This window comes from Alligator sinensis, unplaced genomic scaffold (assembly GCF_000455745.1).
Source record: "Alligator sinensis unplaced genomic scaffold, ASM45574v1 scaffold12_1, whole genome shotgun sequence".
Classification (NCBI taxonomy): Eukaryota; Metazoa; Chordata; order Crocodylia; family Alligatoridae; genus Alligator; species Alligator sinensis.
This window is the reverse complement of record NW_005841973.1, coordinates 1,506,828-1,524,536: the sequence shown is the minus strand read 5'-3', so window position 1 is coordinate 1,524,536 and position 17,709 is coordinate 1,506,828. Positions and strand designations below refer to the sequence as shown.

At 45.4% G+C, this 17,709-nt stretch overlaps 1 protein-coding gene across 1 annotated transcript in view; it reads right to left on the bottom strand.

Annotated features, from left to right (window-relative positions):
* Positions 1 to 17,709, bottom strand: part of ATRN (attractin) — a 179,528-nt gene that overhangs the window by 150,684 nt on the left and 11,135 nt on the right. The window contains exons 4-5 of the mRNA XM_025200696.1: positions 8,773 to 8,901; positions 1,973 to 2,178 (exon numbers count right to left, since the gene is read on the bottom strand). Of these exons, the coding sequence (XP_025056481.1) occupies positions 1,973 to 2,178; positions 8,773 to 8,901 (335 nt within the window). The remainder of the gene's footprint in view (positions 1 to 1,972; positions 2,179 to 8,772; positions 8,902 to 17,709) is intronic.

Below are 17,709 nucleotides of genomic sequence, written 5' to 3'. Positions count from 1 at the left end.
TCTACTAAAATGTTCATGGCCATGCCTCAAGCCTTAATGTTTAGTGTCATTAAATATGCCAAAAGACATTCTCACAAGTAGATTTGTTATCCTTGGTGCCCTTCCATTACTTATGAAAAAAAATGTACATGCTAAAGTATCATAGCACGAGACCAGCTCCAAGGTTTTCCATCACTATGGGTCAGGGAGGCCCAGGTGATGGAGACTCCTTGCCCTGCATCGAAGCTGACCTTGTGAAGGAACACCTTGAGAGGCTGGACACTTTCAAGTCAGCTGGCCCTGATGGTTTACACCCCAGGGTACTCAAGGACCTGGCAAGCATCATAGCTCAGCCCCTGGCACAGATCTTTGAGAACTCCTGGTGCTCTGGTGAAGTGCCCGAAGACTGGAAGAAGGCCAATGTGGTGCCTGTCTTCAAGAAAGGGAGGAAAGTAGATCTGGAAAACTACAGGCCCATCAGCCTGGCCTCTATCCTGGGGAAGGTCTTGGAAAAAGATTATCAAAGAGGCCATCCTTAACAGACTAGCTGACGGCAATATCCTGAGGCATACCCAGCATGGGTCTGTTGCAGGTAGGTCTTGCTTGACCAATCTCATTTCCTTTTATGACCAGGTGACCTATCACCTGGACAAGGGAGAAGAGATTGATGTTGTATTTCTTGACTTTAAAAAAGCCTTCGATCTGGTATCCCACGATCACCTCTTGGCAAAACTGGCTAACTGTGGCCTCGACCTCACCACGATCCGCTCGTTGGGGAATTGGCTCCGTGGTCGGATCCAGGGGGTGGTGGTTGACAGAAGTAAATCATCATGGTGCGCTGTGACCAGTGGGGTCCCTCAAGGCTCTGTCCTAGGGCCTATACTGTTTAACATCTTGATCAATGATGTGGACATTGGTGTCAGAAGCGGGCTGGCCAAGTCTGCTGACAAAACCAAACTCTGGGGTAAAGCATCCACACCTGAGGACAGGAGGGCGATCCAAACTGACCTCGACAGGCTCATGAAATGGGCAGACGAGACCCTGATGGTGTTCAACACTGAAAAATGCAAGGTTCTCCACCTTGGGTGGAAAAACCTGCAGCATGCGTATAGGCTCGGCAGTGCTACGCTGGTTAGCACTACAGACGAAAGGGACTTGGGGGTCATGATTGACCACAAGATGAACATGAGCCTTCAATGCGATGCTGCGGCTAGTAAAGCGACCAAAACGCTGGCTTGCATCCATAGATGCTTCTCAAGCAAATCCCAGGACGTCATTCTCCCCCTGTACTCGGCCTTGGTGAGGCCGCAGCTGGAGTACTGCGTCCAGTTTTGGGTTCCACAATTCAAGAAGGATGTGGAGAAGCTAGAGAGAGTGCAAAGGAGAGCCACGCGCATGATCAGAGGCCAGGAAAACAGCCCATATGATGAGAGGCTGAGAGCCATGGGACTCTTCAGCCTGGAAAAGTGCAGGCTCAGGGGTGACCTGGTAGCTGCCTATAAGTTTTCAGAGGTACTCATCAGGATCTGGGGGAACGTCTCTTCACCAGGGCGCCCCAAGGGATGACAAGATCGAACGGTCACAAATTCCGCCGTGACCGATTCAGGCTGGACATAAGGAAGAACTTTTTCACTGTCCGAGCCCCCAAGGTTTGGAATGGACTGCCACTGGAGGCGGTTCAAGCACCCACTTTGAATGCCTTCAAGGCACATTTGGATGCTTATCTTGCTGGGATCCTATGATCCCTGCTGACTTCCTGCCCATGGGACTCGATCCTCCAGGGTCCCTTCTAGCCCGAATGACTATGAAATCTATGAAATCAAGAAAAGTCTATTTGGGCATACAGAAGAAGGAAAATATTTGTAACAGGCAAATGTCTGCCATGTAATGCAATTTTCAGCTTACTAGCAGGTGCTTCCATCTAACCACAGAAGTCAAATGGAGAAAGGTATCCCCGTAACAAAAGCTTCTCCATCTTTATCAAGACACTTACCTTGCCAGTCTGAATAACAAGAACACACTCTGGTCCCATTCAAGTTGCAGTGACCTCTCTCAGGATATCCGCATTCATCCAGGCAGTAGGGAATATCACAAGCCTCTCCTTTCCAATGCTCCGAACATTCACATTCAACAGCATTGCTGCCGTTGTTGAGCCTGCACTCTCCTCGGCCAGAACAGTCGTTGGGGCACGCATTGAAACTGCAAACACGGGGGGAAGAATCACAGTCAGCGGTTTGACTAACTACCAGATACTGCCTTTTACTGGACAAAGGTAAGGGAGCTGGGAAACAAAATTAATACAGCTGCTGAACTGACTGTTCACCATGTTATAAAACTGTGTTAAGATCCTAGGATCTAAAGTTATGGGTCCATTCATGTTTCATACTCTAAGAAACATCTGTTAAGCAATTGCCTTTCCTACAGCTCTTCTAACTGATCTGCACCTTCATTCCTAACCTACGTGAACTGCTGAGAAAATGCGAGCGATGCAGCAGCTCTGCAGAATTCAGCAAACAAATGGTACTTTGCTAGGATTCCCCCAATAATTGATATGCACACGACAGACAAGTTAGGGGACGGTGAGGGGGGGTTGATTCTTTTAGGAATATTACTGCACCGTACTTGAAAGTTTTGCTTATCTGCCAGTCCCCGATTTACAATTTACAGATCTGCCTTGCTTAACTAGTTACACCTACAGCAATGTTTTTAAAAACCAAACGTATTTTGGTTATTAAAATCAGGATGGATAACAATCAATGATTTTTTTAATTAAAAATTGGATTTTTTTATTTAAATCGTTTTTTGATTGAATTGTATGTTTTGATTTTTTTAAGATTTTTTTTTAAACAAAGAATAAACCTCTATAAAGACAGTTTTAATTTAAGATATTTTAAAGCTCAAAGAGATCATCATGGACTAGAGATTATAACTTCTAATTATATACTATATGAGACAATATATTCATGTAACCTTTTTAGAAAAGTTTTATAACTAGGTCACAACAGGCCATGAACTATATTAGAGGCCCAATCTGATGGGGTTCCCAAAGGCTCCTCTATAGACTAGTAAAGATTAAAGAAAACCACTCTACCCAATGGGACTCGGTGCTCAGTCTAGAAAAGGGGTGGGCAATTATTTTGGGCAGAGGGCCGCTTAACTGAGTTTGGGGGCAAGCCATCAAGGGCCGCATGACAGGCAGCCAGGGGCAGATAAATACTAATTTTCTAAATTTTTGGGGGGCCCCATGGGTTGGACAGAACGGCCTGGTGGGCCGCATCCAGCCTGCGGGCCGCATTTTGCCCACCCCGGTCTAGAAGGTCCCTTTAAACATCTCTGTGCTTCTTAGTTTCAGATCTCAAACTGTGGATTTGTGTCTCCAGAGATAACATCCTTGTTAACAGTGGACATAGTAGGGCTCACTGAAAAACTTGGTGGGACCCAACGCACGACTAGGCAGTGAACATCAAGGGCGATAGGCTGTACAAGGAGGGACAGGACAGGAAGGAAAGGTGGGGGTGTGGCTCTCTACATCAAGGAGAAATGCACATCCTCAATGAGTAGCACAGGGGCAGACTGAAATGCTCTGGGTCTGAATACAAGGGGGTTGGGGGGAAAGACACTTAATGGTGGGGGTTTACTACAGACCACCCGACCAGGGGGAAGACCTGGACCGGGAATTCTCAGGTCAGCTCGTGGAGGTAGTCAAGTCAAGGGACATGGCCATTATGGGTGACCTAAACTATCCGGACATCTGCTGGGAAGAGCAGTCAGCCAGGTCTGACCACTCACGTAGGTTCCTAGCCGAGATACAGGACCTCCATCTAACCCAGGAGGTGCACAGCCCCACCAGGGGAGACGCCTTGTTGGACCTGGACCTGGTCCTGGCCAAGGGCGATGACCTGATGAGGGGTCTGCGGGTGCTCGACCACCTGGGCGACAGCGATCATCACCGGCTGGAATTCACCATTAGGTCCTGACAATCTCCACTCCAGAGTGCTGAGGGGATTAGCAGAGGTCATTGCGGGACCCCTGGCACGGCTTTACGAGCACTCATGGTGCTCTGGTGTAGTGCTGGAGGACTGGAAAAGGGCCAATGTGGTTCCCATTTTCAAAAAAGGGAGGAAGGAGGACCCAGGAAACTATAGGCCCATTAGTGTTACCTCGGTCCTAGAGAAGCTCTTTGAGAAAATTATCCAGGAGCACATCTGCGAGGGGGGATCATGCTTAGGGGCAACCAACACGGGTTCATTAGAGGCAGGTCCTGTCAGACCAACCTGGTGGCCTTCTATGACCAGGTCACAAAAGCCTTGGACACAGGTGTCGTGGTAGACATAGTCTTTCTGGACTTCAGGAAGGCGTTCGACACCGTCTCTCACCCCATTCTCGTTAAAAAACTAGGGGACTGTGGCGTCGACACCTACACAGTCAAATGGGTCACTAACTGGCTGGAGGACCGCACCCAGAGGGTGGTGGTGGACAGGTCCTATTCAACCTGGAGGGATGTGGGCAGTGGGGTCCCTCAGGGCTCGGTCCGAGGAGAGGAACAGGCTGCAACTGGATCTAGACAGGTTACAGGGATGGGCGGATGAGAACAGGATGGGTTTCAAAAGTGACAAGTGCAAGGTGCTGCACCTGGGAGAGGAAAACCCAGCAGCACACCTACAGGCTGGGGAACTCCCTTCTCGTCAGTGCAGAGGCAGAAAAGGATCTTGGAGTCATTATTGATTCCGAGATGAACATGGGCCACTGATGGGAGGACATGGTCAGTAAGGCTAACTACACCTTGTCATGCATCCAGAAATGCATCACGAGCAGGTCCAAGGAGGTGATCCTCCCCCTCTATGCGACATTGGTCAGGCTGCAGTTGGAGTACTGTGTCCAGTTCTGGGTGCCACACTTCAGGAGGGATGTGGACAGTATTGAGAGGATCCAGAGGAGGACCACTTGCATGGTCAGGGGGCAGCAGGGCAGGCCCTACGAGGAGAGGCTATGGGACCAGAACCTGTCTGGTGTCCGTCTATAAACTTACCAAGGGGGACCAGCGGGGAACAGGAGAGTCCCTGTTCTTCCGAGCACTGCCAGGAGTAACTAGGAATAACGGCCACAAGTTGACTGAGAGTAGATTCAGGCTAGACATCAGGAAGCACTACTTCACAGTCAGGGCGGCTAGGATCTGGAACCTACTTCCAAGGGAAGTGGTGCTTGCTCCTACCCCGGGGGGTCTTCAGAAGGAGGCTGGATAACCACCTAGCCGGGGTCATTTGACCCCAGCATCCTTTCCTGCCCATGGCAGGGGGGCGGACTTCATGATCTGCTCAGGTCCCTTCCGACCCGACCAACTACGAAACTATGAAACAGCAGTACAATATATAGAGATGAGTGATAACAGACCTGATTACGAGGGCTGTGCGAAACAGCAATGTTTCGTTTCCATTTTGGATTTGGCTGTTTCAGAGGGACAGTGATTTGTTTCGGTGTTTCAGACCACTAGGTGGCTGCAGGTTCCCCCACGGCTCCTCCAGCTGTGTCTGCCTCTCCCTGGGCAGGGGAAGCTGCAGGAGAAGCCCCCATGGCTACCCTGCATGGCCCCATCCCCTGCCTGGCCCTTTAAAAGGAGGGCTGCAGGGCTGTGCTGGACTCTTCCCGGGGGGTGCAGGCCCCCAGATCTGCATGTGGGACGACAGCAGGCTGCCGTCCCTCCCCCAGAGCACTGGGATTGGAAGAGACCTCAGGGGCAGATCGCTGTCACTGGCCAGCTACAGATGTCAATATCAGAGCAGTCCTTTCCCCCTCGCCACTTCCGAGCTTCTGTTTCCCTGCAAGCCCACCTCCGAAATGTTTCGAATGATTTAATTTCATTTCGGAGATATTTCGGAGCCTTCCGTTTCGTTTCAGATTCGGTGTTTCGGCCACCGAAACGCATCCAAAACGAAACGGCTTCCAAAATTTCTCACAGCCCTACTGATTACCTACCCATCAGCCCTCTTGTCTGTCTCAAGTTTGTGTGCACTGTCTGCAAGTTTGTGTGCACTCTCTCCAAAAGTGCAAAGTTTCAAGAAGTTAAATGAATAAAAGATATCAAACAAGAACGCACTTTTTGTAGAAAACAAGGATTAAATCAAGGTAGCTCCCTGACCAATAATTTAAAACATGGCTTAAATCAATTTGAGTTAAATCAAATCCCCCCTGGTTAAAATGAAAATTAGTTCCTCTAAACTTCCATCACAGTTAAAAATTTCATCCGCTACCATGAAGGCTTTGTGGTGTCTGTGTGATTTATGCACAAGAACTAGCCACAAACTCACTTTCCAAATGAACACCTTATCAAATACAAACTGAAATCCCAGCCACATGCCTCTGAATCACGGTGTACATGGCACTGAACTGGAATGAACAGTGGCAGAAATGGTCCTACGGCACAAAGCCACATCACGTCTCTGTCACAAATTTAAATTCAGAAGCCTCGCTCTTTATCAAATCATGGATACTTGACATTGTGCTCAGCCATTTCAATCACCGCATAATACCCCTGTTGTCCTGCCAGAGGTGAAAACAAAAGCACCAAGACTGAATCAAATCAAAGGGGCTCACTCTTCATTACAGTCCTATCAGAGCAAACTTCAGCTCCACTTTGAATTCAGGCTCCAGTAGCAATGCCCAGAGCTCGCTACAATCCAAGCTAGTTTGGGAAAATAAAAAGATCCAGGTATCCAGGCTGTATTGGTCTAGAGGCAAAAGGAATCAAAACTCGTGGCAGAGGTGATATCTTTTATTAGACCAACTAGATATTTGCAAAAAAAAAAAGAAAGAAAGAAAGAAATACACACTCCATAACACCTGCAAATTGAGTGGCACCCAATTAAAAAAATTAATGTATATATGACCGTACTTACCTCCTTGCAGAGGGGCTGGGCAGTGGGGGCTCATTCAGGCAAGGACAAGCCTAAGCCTGTGCTTATCTACTTATCTCCTCACACCTTGGGGTACCCTTCAAAGGTTCTAGCAAGACCTCAGGACACCTCGGCACCCTGGTTGAGAATCGCAGTGCTAAGGACATGTTAGGGGAGAGACTATCATCCAAAACTCAAAGTTACAGAAAACTCCAAACAAAATTGTATGCCGACCTCTTGAAACGAAGGAACATGTCGGCTTAGAGAAAACTGAAAATGACAATGTAATACACCAACTTCCTGTCTATTTTCTTTGAAGGACAGGTAACTCGAGTCCCAAATTCTTCAGGGCACTGTCGAAGTGCAATACTGGCAGCTGCCAGGAGATGGTGTCATGGCTTCTGGTAACAGAGCAACCGACATTTTCAAAACTAGATGCTTAAAAGTCAGGCTGGTAAATAAATTCGGGCTTGATTTTTGAGGATGCCAAGAGCCACTCAAGTCAACGGGAGCTGCAGGATTCTCAGCACCCTGTCAGGTGTCAGACCACATAGTTAGGTACCTAAATACAAATTAGGAAGCAAGTTTTAGGCACCGAACACGAGCAATCATAGCTAAGGGAAGAGGTGTCCAGAAGAAAAAAAATGTCCAAGGAAGTCCAGCAAAAATCACGAGTGCATGCAGAGATATAGACTGGTGCCAGCTACAACTTTTTGAATTAGTAGCATTCCCTCTGGAATTATATTTTTCTCTTTTCAAAAAAGCCCAGCCTAATGTAGGCAGATTGCACAGAAGGCATTTAACATGTGTATCCACTTACAAGATTACACAGGAGAGAGTCTTTTCCCATGGATTACACAAACAGTTACTCACAACTGAATTTCTTCAGTAAACCAACATTAAAGGTTACAAAGAATTAAAAACTCCTGCCTCTGAAAGAGGAAATAATCCTACTGAACCACTTAAAATCTGCTTCTTATCTGCAATAAAAATCTGAGACTCCTATGCCCACAAAGGCAAGAAATTCAATTAACTGCGAGGCCAATGCACACCTGCGCTGCTCGGTACATCTTGGGATCTTTTACTCAAGACTTTAAAAGTAACATTCTGCAAATAGTTAACTCATTAGGGAAGAGTCTCCAGCTTTTTTCTTTTTTTTTTTTTTTTTTAAACGTCCAGCATTGTGTATAAAAGACGAAGTAGCAAACGCCTAGACAGAACCAATAGCTAAAACTCGGTTAAAGTCGTACACAAAAAGTGAAGTGTTTCTAATCTAGAGGAACAGCTTGGTAATCTACTATCAAACTGAAATTTAAAAGGCTTGAAAAAATAAAACAGCTGTGAGACCAGGCACATTTTAGGGGCATCGCTATAATATGCTTAGTCCTCATAATGGAAAGAAAAAGCTTGTTCTTATGTAGTGGTGTGGGAAGGAGAAAAGGCAAGAGGATATATACTTATCCCATTAGGCATATATGGGATCAATTTTGGTTGACTGGTTATAATCAAACAAATTTAACATTTGCTCAGAAAAGTCACTGTATTACTCATGCTGCATTTACCCAGGCTTACAATGAGCCTCTGAAAATAATGCCAGCCACAGAACAAAGACAAATTACAGAAATTGGGAGTGTTAGTTCGTGTCATGGTCTCCCATTTTATCCAAGTAAGCTATTCTTTAACCTAAAATACTAAAAAGCTCTTTAAAGAAAAGCTCACATCAGAATATTTGCTCTCTCTAAATTGCAATGCAGAGGTAATGATATAATAAAATCAAAATCAAATTCCTTATTAAAATGTTACATGTTACAAAGGCTGCTGCATCTACCAAGAAACTGAGGCTGGTCTCTCCATATGCAGCATTTAAATTTCCTAAAAGGAGTCTGGAAGATGCCGTACTTACTTGTATGTGATATTAAAACCTGTCAAATTATAGGCAGCATCACTAAAGAAGTGCAGCAAGACGTAGCCAGAAGTGGCTACAACTTCTGGGACGGTTTCATTGCCATCCTTCTCAGGAACAATAAGACCGCTGAAAGAGAAAGACAGCGTTTCACATTAATCATGTACAGTTCTGGGCTCCTCAATATGGTGCATTTATTATATACACATTTCAGGGGTATGTGTAAAACAACTGAAATTGAGGATACAAACAAGATGATCTTGCCCAGGGGTGGGTAAAATATGGCATGCAGACTGTACCCAACTTGCCAACTGATCTTATTTGGCCCACCAGCCTCCACCAGGAGCCTGGGGAGGGAAGGCTGCATCTCGCAGCATGCCACTGCGCTCTGCCGCAGCTGGGGCTGGGCCAGGCCACGCAGACTCCTCTCCCCCCCCGGCCGCTCAGCTTCCTGTTGGTGATGTAGCTGCACAGTCCTGACATCGTGGCCGTGGGCACCCACGTCTGCACAGGACGGGGCGCGATGCAGTGCACCAAGTAGCAATCCCACCCACCCAACTGCTGCAATGCACCGCTGACGCTGCGGTGCAACTAGGGGGTGAGCCCATGCCAGCCGCCCCCAACTTTCCTGGTGCGGTGCGGTGCAGCAGCAGGGGCTCGTCGTGACATGCAGGTGGGACAGCTACTTGGCGCGCTGCACTGCTCCCCATCCTGTGCAGGCCTGGCTGCCGGTGGCCAGTGTCAGGACCGCGCAATGCCAATAGAAAGTGGGGCAGGTGGGGGGAATAGATGGTGGAGATGGGAGTGGGGGTCCACGTGCTGCACGGTCCAGCCCCAGCCCCAGCCGCAGCAGAGCGGATCAGCGTGGGGCACAGCCCTCCCTTGTCAGAAGTGGTCAGTGGGCCAGATAGTTTCAATTGACATCTCCCTGTCCCCCCATCCTAGCCTTCAATAGTTCACCAAACTCGTTAAGTGACCCTCCAGGCCAAATAACTGCCTACCCCTGACTTTAACCATCATTTATATGTTACTCATTTACATCATTAAAGATTTCCTGTAACAATACGAGCAGATTTAGTCTTTTGTCAAAGAAAAAAAACCCTTAAAACAGTGACGCTCAATCTCCAGCCCAGTGCTCCCCAAGGGTCTGAAAATTTGGAAGTGGAGGGGTGGTGGCAGCATTAATTGCTGCAGCCTCCAGAAACATCCTATAGGGAGCCGTACAGGCCGGATGACGTGGCCTCACATGCCAGATAGCACCGGTGCGCAGAGCCACTCCATGGCCAGATCCGGTACGTGGGGCTGGACCAGCACGCAGGATCACACCCACGGACCGACCCCACACCATTCATCTGGCTCTCGGGGTAGGAAGGTTGAGCACCACCACCTTAAAACACTGTGAGGAAGAGAAAATAATATACACTGTCTGTTCCAAAACCTGTGTATTCTCAAAGACGCGTGAAGCTACATGAAACAGGCACTAAGATGACATCCGATTCTTTAAAAACGAGGTAATTCAGTAAAGCAACTAATTTAATATATTGTGAGATAAATACACAATTTAAGCTGGGACTTCATAAAAGCTCTGCTTACATAAAAGCATTATTAATTTTTCCATCTTTAACTACCTTAATACAAATTGAAAACTATGTAGGGGGAAAAAAAACAAAAAGGGAAAATTTGAAACAGCCCACTGAGCAATAAGGATTTTTTTTTTGCATGTTCACACACATACTTGCCAGACTATACATGCACTACATAAATACATACATAAGCATGGACTTGGCTTGAGTAAAGCAAAATCTGTCTTCAGAGACAATTTTTCAATATTAAAAGATTCCTACACATGTGCACCTGCTCCAACACGCTGGAAATCCAGAGTATCAGACCAGAGTCGATTAATCGAGTCGGCTGGAGCCTGGAAACTGCATGCCCCAGCAGCCTCATATGTCACGTGCATCTGCACTGATAAAATGGTGACGGTGCGCTTCGAGATAAAATGCGTCCGATACGCTTTACTTCAAAGCACCCCGCCACCTTTTTTTCAGTGTAGGAATGCATGGCGACACCGATGCACATGACACACAGGCATTTTTCATTAGCACGGCTCGCTAATTAAAGTGCCCGGTGCCGCACCAGAAACGCATCTAAAAATGCCCTTAGTTTCCCTTTTTTTTTTTTTTTCCCGCCCCCCCGGTTTGGACTACAGAAAAATTATAGAGCGATTCTTCTGTTGCAAAGAATTCAGAAAAACCACAACAGGGAAGAGTGTTTTTGACCCAATAATTTCTCTTTGAAATTTCTGGGCGCATCTCATGCAGCACGTTTGCACACTTAACAGTGCTAACATGATGCGGCACCCTACAGCATCCTTGAAAGGATCTCAAAGCACCCTGGTCGAGGATCACCGCCCAAGATACCGCCCAATTAAAGTGATCTTTGCTATGTGAAGTGAAGCATTTTTTCTTCTAAGTTTGACAATAAGAAGAAAACCTGTTAACACTTCACAACACCTCTGCCAATACTGAAGTAGGCAGTAGCCTACAAAAGTTCATGCCTCTCTGAGCAAGTTAGTCCAGTGGTGCCCAAACCCGCTGGCTGAATCTGGGTGTGCAGGGCCCTGTTATCCAGTCCAGGGGCTCCCCATGAGTCTGGCAATTTGACATCAGAGAAGTGGGAGTTAACACTGCCACAAATCCCCACTGCCAAATTTCCAGACATTTGGAGACCCCTGCAAGTTGGGTAACATGGCTCCATGGGCTGGATCTTGCCTACAGGGCAGGGGTTGAGCAGCCCGCAGTTAGTCTATAGAAGGTGATGGCCTTCCCTTCCTTCTGGCAAAGACCAACCTAAGACACTTATTTGGTAGGCTGAAATTTTGCAAATCTAAATGCAAATCTTTATTTAATAAAGAGTTGTTTTTAATGTCAAAATTGACCAATAAGACAGGTTTATTTAACAGCGAACTTTCCATGTCTATGAGAAGAACTCTGCCCCTGGGTCTCCCTCCTCTTTCCAGAGAGATTTGATCAGTAGCTGGATCCAATTTAAGTTATAAAGGATTCATTCTCCCCTCAAGACTATGATTGATGGAGAGAATGGTTTTAAGGGGAGGCCATATGCAGCTGTTCTGTATTCAGGTATGCACCCCAGGACAAATCAACCACTCTGCAGGCTTCTTGTAAAAATAGCCAACGGGCTTGGCTTCTTATCCTGCAACGCCTATGTATCCAACGGCAAGACTGACAAAAAGACAAGGCTGAAAAAGGAAACTATCCTTAGATCAAAGTAACATAATCCCAATTATATCCATACAATCTCAGTGCTCACAACAGTACTTTTTTTTTCAATTAACTGTAATATTAAAGAATATTATTTAGCTTTAATATTAAACAGTTACCTGTTCTAACAGGCCAGGGTCACAGCACACCCTTACTTTCCATTTCTGAAAATATTCACTGCAGAAGTTATGTAGCTTTTGCCATGCTTTTTTTACATGCATATATTTTGGCCATAATATGGTAATTCTGTTAAACATGACAGCCTCTTTTGTATCACTACCAAGGGGTATAAAAATTACATGTTCACTGCATAGCATGCCACAAAAGCAGCCTCCTCTCGCCCACTGACTAGATGGCACACATGCTGTTATGTCCACAGACAGAGTTTCTTACAAGAAATTTTTGCAAAAGCCAGATTAAATGTTTTGCCCCAGATACCCGAGATGTTAGAAAATAGCATCAACTGAACTGCTATTTTCCTTCATTTATTAATGCATTAGAAAGTTTTGAGTTCTATTTTCAGGGTTAAAACTAAGAATCTGAAACTTGAAGTACTATTCATTGATGTAATTGCAAGGAACCTAATGAATCTATGAATCTAATAAATAGTTTTTTGGGTTTTTTGGACAGGGCAGGGAGAAAACAGCTCCTTACTATAACATTCACACTGGAACAGCATGTCTCTTCCTTATGAAAAAGTATATCCGAATGCAGTTCAGGGTGGAGAAAATTGTAGTTCACGGATGGGAGGGGATGCTGTTTGTGGCTTCTCTTATTCTTCTGCCATGTGCTATTGGCATTGCCTCACAACCAGAACAGTGCTGGAAAGAGTCGAGGACGGTAAGGATGGATAGGCAAGAAAAGTGCAGTAATAAGAGAGGAGAAAGGGGTAGAAGAGAAGAGAATGAATAGGAAGAAATAAGGAAGGGTTTAGCAAGAGAGATAAAGTTATTGAAAACTTCCCTGTGCCTGAAGAAGGGTGTTTGTGTCCAAAAGCTTGCAAAGAACATTTTTTCCAACTATTCTGTTGGTCTAATAAGAGATATCACATTTACTCCAAGAACCGCATCTGCCCAAGACGAAACAAGCATCTTTCATGCTTTGGAGGGCCGTGTTTCAAATTGGTTTTGGAAACGGTCAGACTGAACGATCAAGAGACTGGAGCGTCTCTCTTGGGAAAGGAGAGCAAAGGATCTCGGCTTATTTAGCCCAGCTAAAACAAAAGAATACAATTCCTCTCTATAAAAACATCTTCGGGTAAAGACAAGGGAGAGAGAAGAACAATTTAAATTAAAGGCTAGCCCCAAGTACAAGCAGGTAAAATGCTCGCCATGAATGGATATATGCCAGATATAATGAGGAAGTCTCTGACCACAGAGGACAGATTTTCTGGGTCAGCTTTCCAAAATGTTTCTTGTCCCTTAACTGATTAACAAACAGACTGATAAAGGTGTGCGTCTTTGGCATGGTTTCAGGGGACAAGACTGAATGGTCCAGAAGTCCCCTTCGGTCCCTTGTCCCTCTCTACCACTCCGCACACCTGCGGCACCGTACGTGCTGTTATTCCTCACTTCCCATGGCGCTCGCAGCTGGTCATGTCTTTCAAACTATTTATCTTCATTTTCTTTGAAAGTTACTGGCATACAGGACTTTTCATGTGTGTTGGTAATGGGTCACGAGCTTCAAGCAAAGGAGAAGAGAATCGCAGAAAAAACAGGCCGTCCTGATGTCAGCAAGTGACCACTTTTCTTACCAAAATCCCCAAGGGAGGTTTATGAATCTGCATTTGCAGCCAGATCACCAAATAATCTGCTGGGGGATGGATGGGACACACAAGTGAGCCAGATAACCTTCTAGTGACTGTGTGTGTTGAAAAGGCAGAAGAGGACAAATTATTCCAGCTAAGTCTTGTAAACTTGAGATAAACTGGAACAAATACAGAGCACAAGATGGTATGACAGGCACTCGCTGTTAAAATTCCTCGAGTTGGAGCTGGACAACATTTTTTTTAGAGCCCTCAGAAGAGAAAGAAAAAACCCGTAGATGATACACACAGCTCTTCCTTGCTGAAGCTGCAGGACAGCACCATAACTATGGACTAAAACAACATAAAAGCTAGCAGTGTTACTAACACACAAACCAAACCTCGAAAGCTTGTAAATGAGGATCCGTCGACGTAGCTGCCTTTAAAACGTAGGCCGGTTAAACTGTGAAAGTCACATCCCGAGTCATCTGCCACAAGGGAAATGCAATGAAAAGCATCTATATGATAAGCGCCTTTGATCTACAGTCCAGAACTGAAGCTTTAATTTTGCTCGTGGCCGACTTCTTTTAGAGTTTAGCATCTCCTGTGTCCTTTCCGAGCATCTCCAAGCACTTCACATGCACCAAGCTGCTAAAAAGCTTGGTTAGCTAAGCAAATATCCCTATTCAGCTGAGCTCTCCAATAAAACATACTAAGGGCTGGAGCTCGCCACATGTACCTTACTCCGGAGGCATCCACTTCATCTGGCTGCAGGTGAGTGGTGCATGGCCAGTCCACGGGCTAGATGAATGGGTGCACGGATGGTCCTGTGGGCCCGACTGAGCCCACAGACCCACCCTGCTCCCCATCCTCCACATACTGGACCCACTGCACACGGCGTTCACTCCAGCCAGTCCAGACGCTATGCTGCACATGACACCTGCCCCGGCACTGTGTGGTGCATGTCCCAGGCCCTGAGCACAGAGCTGGGCTGTCCCGCACTGCCTGGGACACGCGGGTCAACTCTGAACCAAGGGCAGCACTGGGGACAGGATATTACAGATCCTGTCTTATTCTATTTACCCTAAAATATCCCTTTTTATAGGTACAGATAGTAATGCAGGGATTTGTAGTCCATGGCACCATCAAAAGCAAAATCCAGCTCTCCTAGCTCCCTTTTATGTCCTCCAACCTTCTTCCTCTAAACTCTCTCCCTCCTGTACCGATCATTTTAAACTATTCTTTGTTTCTTGTGTGATCTCTGTTCCCTAGTCCCTCTCCTTCATTTAGTATGTACGCATCACAGCAAACACATCAAAAAGGTGCTCTCTTGAGAAGCTACCTGCCTGCATGTCAAAAATGAGCAGTCTAATAAGCTCCGCTGCTGCCGGCACACAAAGTGAGACAGAAAAAAAAAATAAGAACCAAGGAAGGGGAGAGGGGAAGAAATACAATGGACAAGCAAGAGAAGCAAAAGGATCAAGGTGAAAGCACAGTGATAGAAAGGCTACGTACACATTTGCTCCTCAAGTGGCTGTACTGGATTGTGTGTCCAATCTTTCCTGACACTTCACCGTAAAATATCTGGGTGACACCAGGCAGGCACACAGCAAGACAGCCTTAATGTCACCTTAACTTAAACCTGCCTCAGTAATGCCAAACTCAAAAGTTCAAAGATTACATGAGACAAAACAAACAATTCCAAAACCGGAAGCTTTGTAAGAAAATTATTCTTTAACTTAAAGCTGAGCCTCTGATGTAACGACACAACTTTGGGAGCTGGGTTTTAAAGTAAAAGGCCCACAAGAATCATGATGTCTGTGAAAATCACGAGCAATGACAATACCACCAAGCCAAGTCCTTCTTCGAGCCATTTACCCAAGTCCTAATAATGCAGAGCCCAACACTACAGCAACAGCAATAAAAAAAAGAAATGGCCCCCATGCCCAAAGAGTCCCTGCAAGTCAACAAGACTCATGTATGTGCCACGGTTTGGCCACTCGGTTCAGCGCTGGATCAACTCTTTAAATCTCTAGGACGGTGACGATACTGTATGAAACAAGTTATTCATACAGATGCCTAGCATTAACTCCAAGCTGCCAAAATGCGTCTTCTTCGCACATATTCTATTGCTAGCAATTAAATACGAGTGAAACGTGGCACCAAAGACTTACGCTCCAGACACAATATATCAAATTCTTGTGTCTAATGAGTACACTGCAATTCAGAGCCCTGGCTTTAAAAGAACCAGAGATCTACTCCAAACCTCTTCATTTATAATCTTCAATCCACTTAACTTTGAAGACGCACCTGTATTTTTTCTAACAGACACCCTTTTTATAGTCCGGTCCAATTATTTTTTAATAAGACGACAAGTGTGGTGAACAGATATACCAACTGCTGAAATTTCCTTAGCCTGACGAAGGGTTTTTGAACTCGAAAGCCTGCTTAATAACTATTCTCCAGCTATTTGGGTTGGTCTAATAAAAGATATCAAATTCACCCAAGGAACCTTGTGAACAGATATAAACACTCATGTAATATAACACATTTCTCTTAGGTATTTGACTTGGTAATGCTTGAAGTAGGCTGCAAGTGCATCGTTGTATTTTCTTGCAATCCAGGTTCACGTTAAATGTACACATATCTTAAGTATTAATCGTAGTTCTTCCCTCTTTTCTCAGAAGGCTTTTGGACTCTAGAAACTATATGAAGAGACAGGGTAGGTATCTGTCAGGGACAGATTACCAACAGTAAATGCTGAATCTCTGCAGCAGGCTGGATTACATGACTTTGGGGGTGGCTTCCAACCCTATAGTTCCACTAAAAATGAAGACCTTTTGAGTTATTCATGTATACTCCATTCCCAAATCAGGAATTCAATTGAAATATACTCTGTAGAATACTGGATAAAACCATCGTTTCGAAAGGCAAACGAGCAAAATCCATTCTTGGAGGAAGAGAATCCACTGGATGCGGGCTCCAATACTTCTAAGTAAGATATGTGGCCTTTTTTAAAGCACTATTTTATCCTTGTCCAGCTCCATCAAAATACTGAATTTGGACTGATTTATGTATGGGCATTCTGGTAGGATTTTGTACGGCCAGCCATCAGTAAAATATGTAAATGTTAGTCAAGAGACCTATTTCTGGCAAGAATGTCATATAAAAGCAGACAAATAAGCCAGAGATTGGTGCTTCAATTAGTCCACAAGCAGAATACAGACCATGGTATTTGTTATCCTTATTAGGTGTTATGGAGGATAGCAGAGTCCCCAAGTCATATATTCTAGGCCATATGTCATGTCTTCTGTGTAGAATGAACAGGAGAAGAGGCATCATCGAGCTTCTGGAGTCAGGCAAACTCCCAGGCAAACTGAGACTAAACATTTTGATGCATTGGTGAGCAACTGTGACTGTATATGCAACCAGACCTGTTAACTAACGTAGTTGAGAACAAAAGTTAAAAGCATGACAACAAGTTCTAGTCAAGTACATTGCAATAAGCAGTTTAACTGAACCTCTGCTCAAGACAGCAAGTAATAAAGCTGTAAAACAGAAGAGTGAAAAATGTCCCCAAATAGTTACCCCTAAGGCTTCCTGAAATACAGTTGTGCCATTGATTACATAGACATTAGGGCTGGAAGGGACCTTGTGAGATCATCAGACCCAGCCCCCTTGCCCAAAGGACAGAAAAGTCATCTGGGGTTAGATGATCCCAGCAAGGTGAGCATCCAGGCATTTCTTAAATGTATCCAGAGTAGGTGCTTGCACCACTTCTGGGGAGAGTCTATTCCAGACTCTGGAGACTCAGACAGTAAAGAAGTTTTTGTCATAGATTCATAGGTGTTAGGGTCGGAAGGGACCTCAATAGATCATCGAGTCCGACCCCCTGCATAAGCAGGAAAGAGT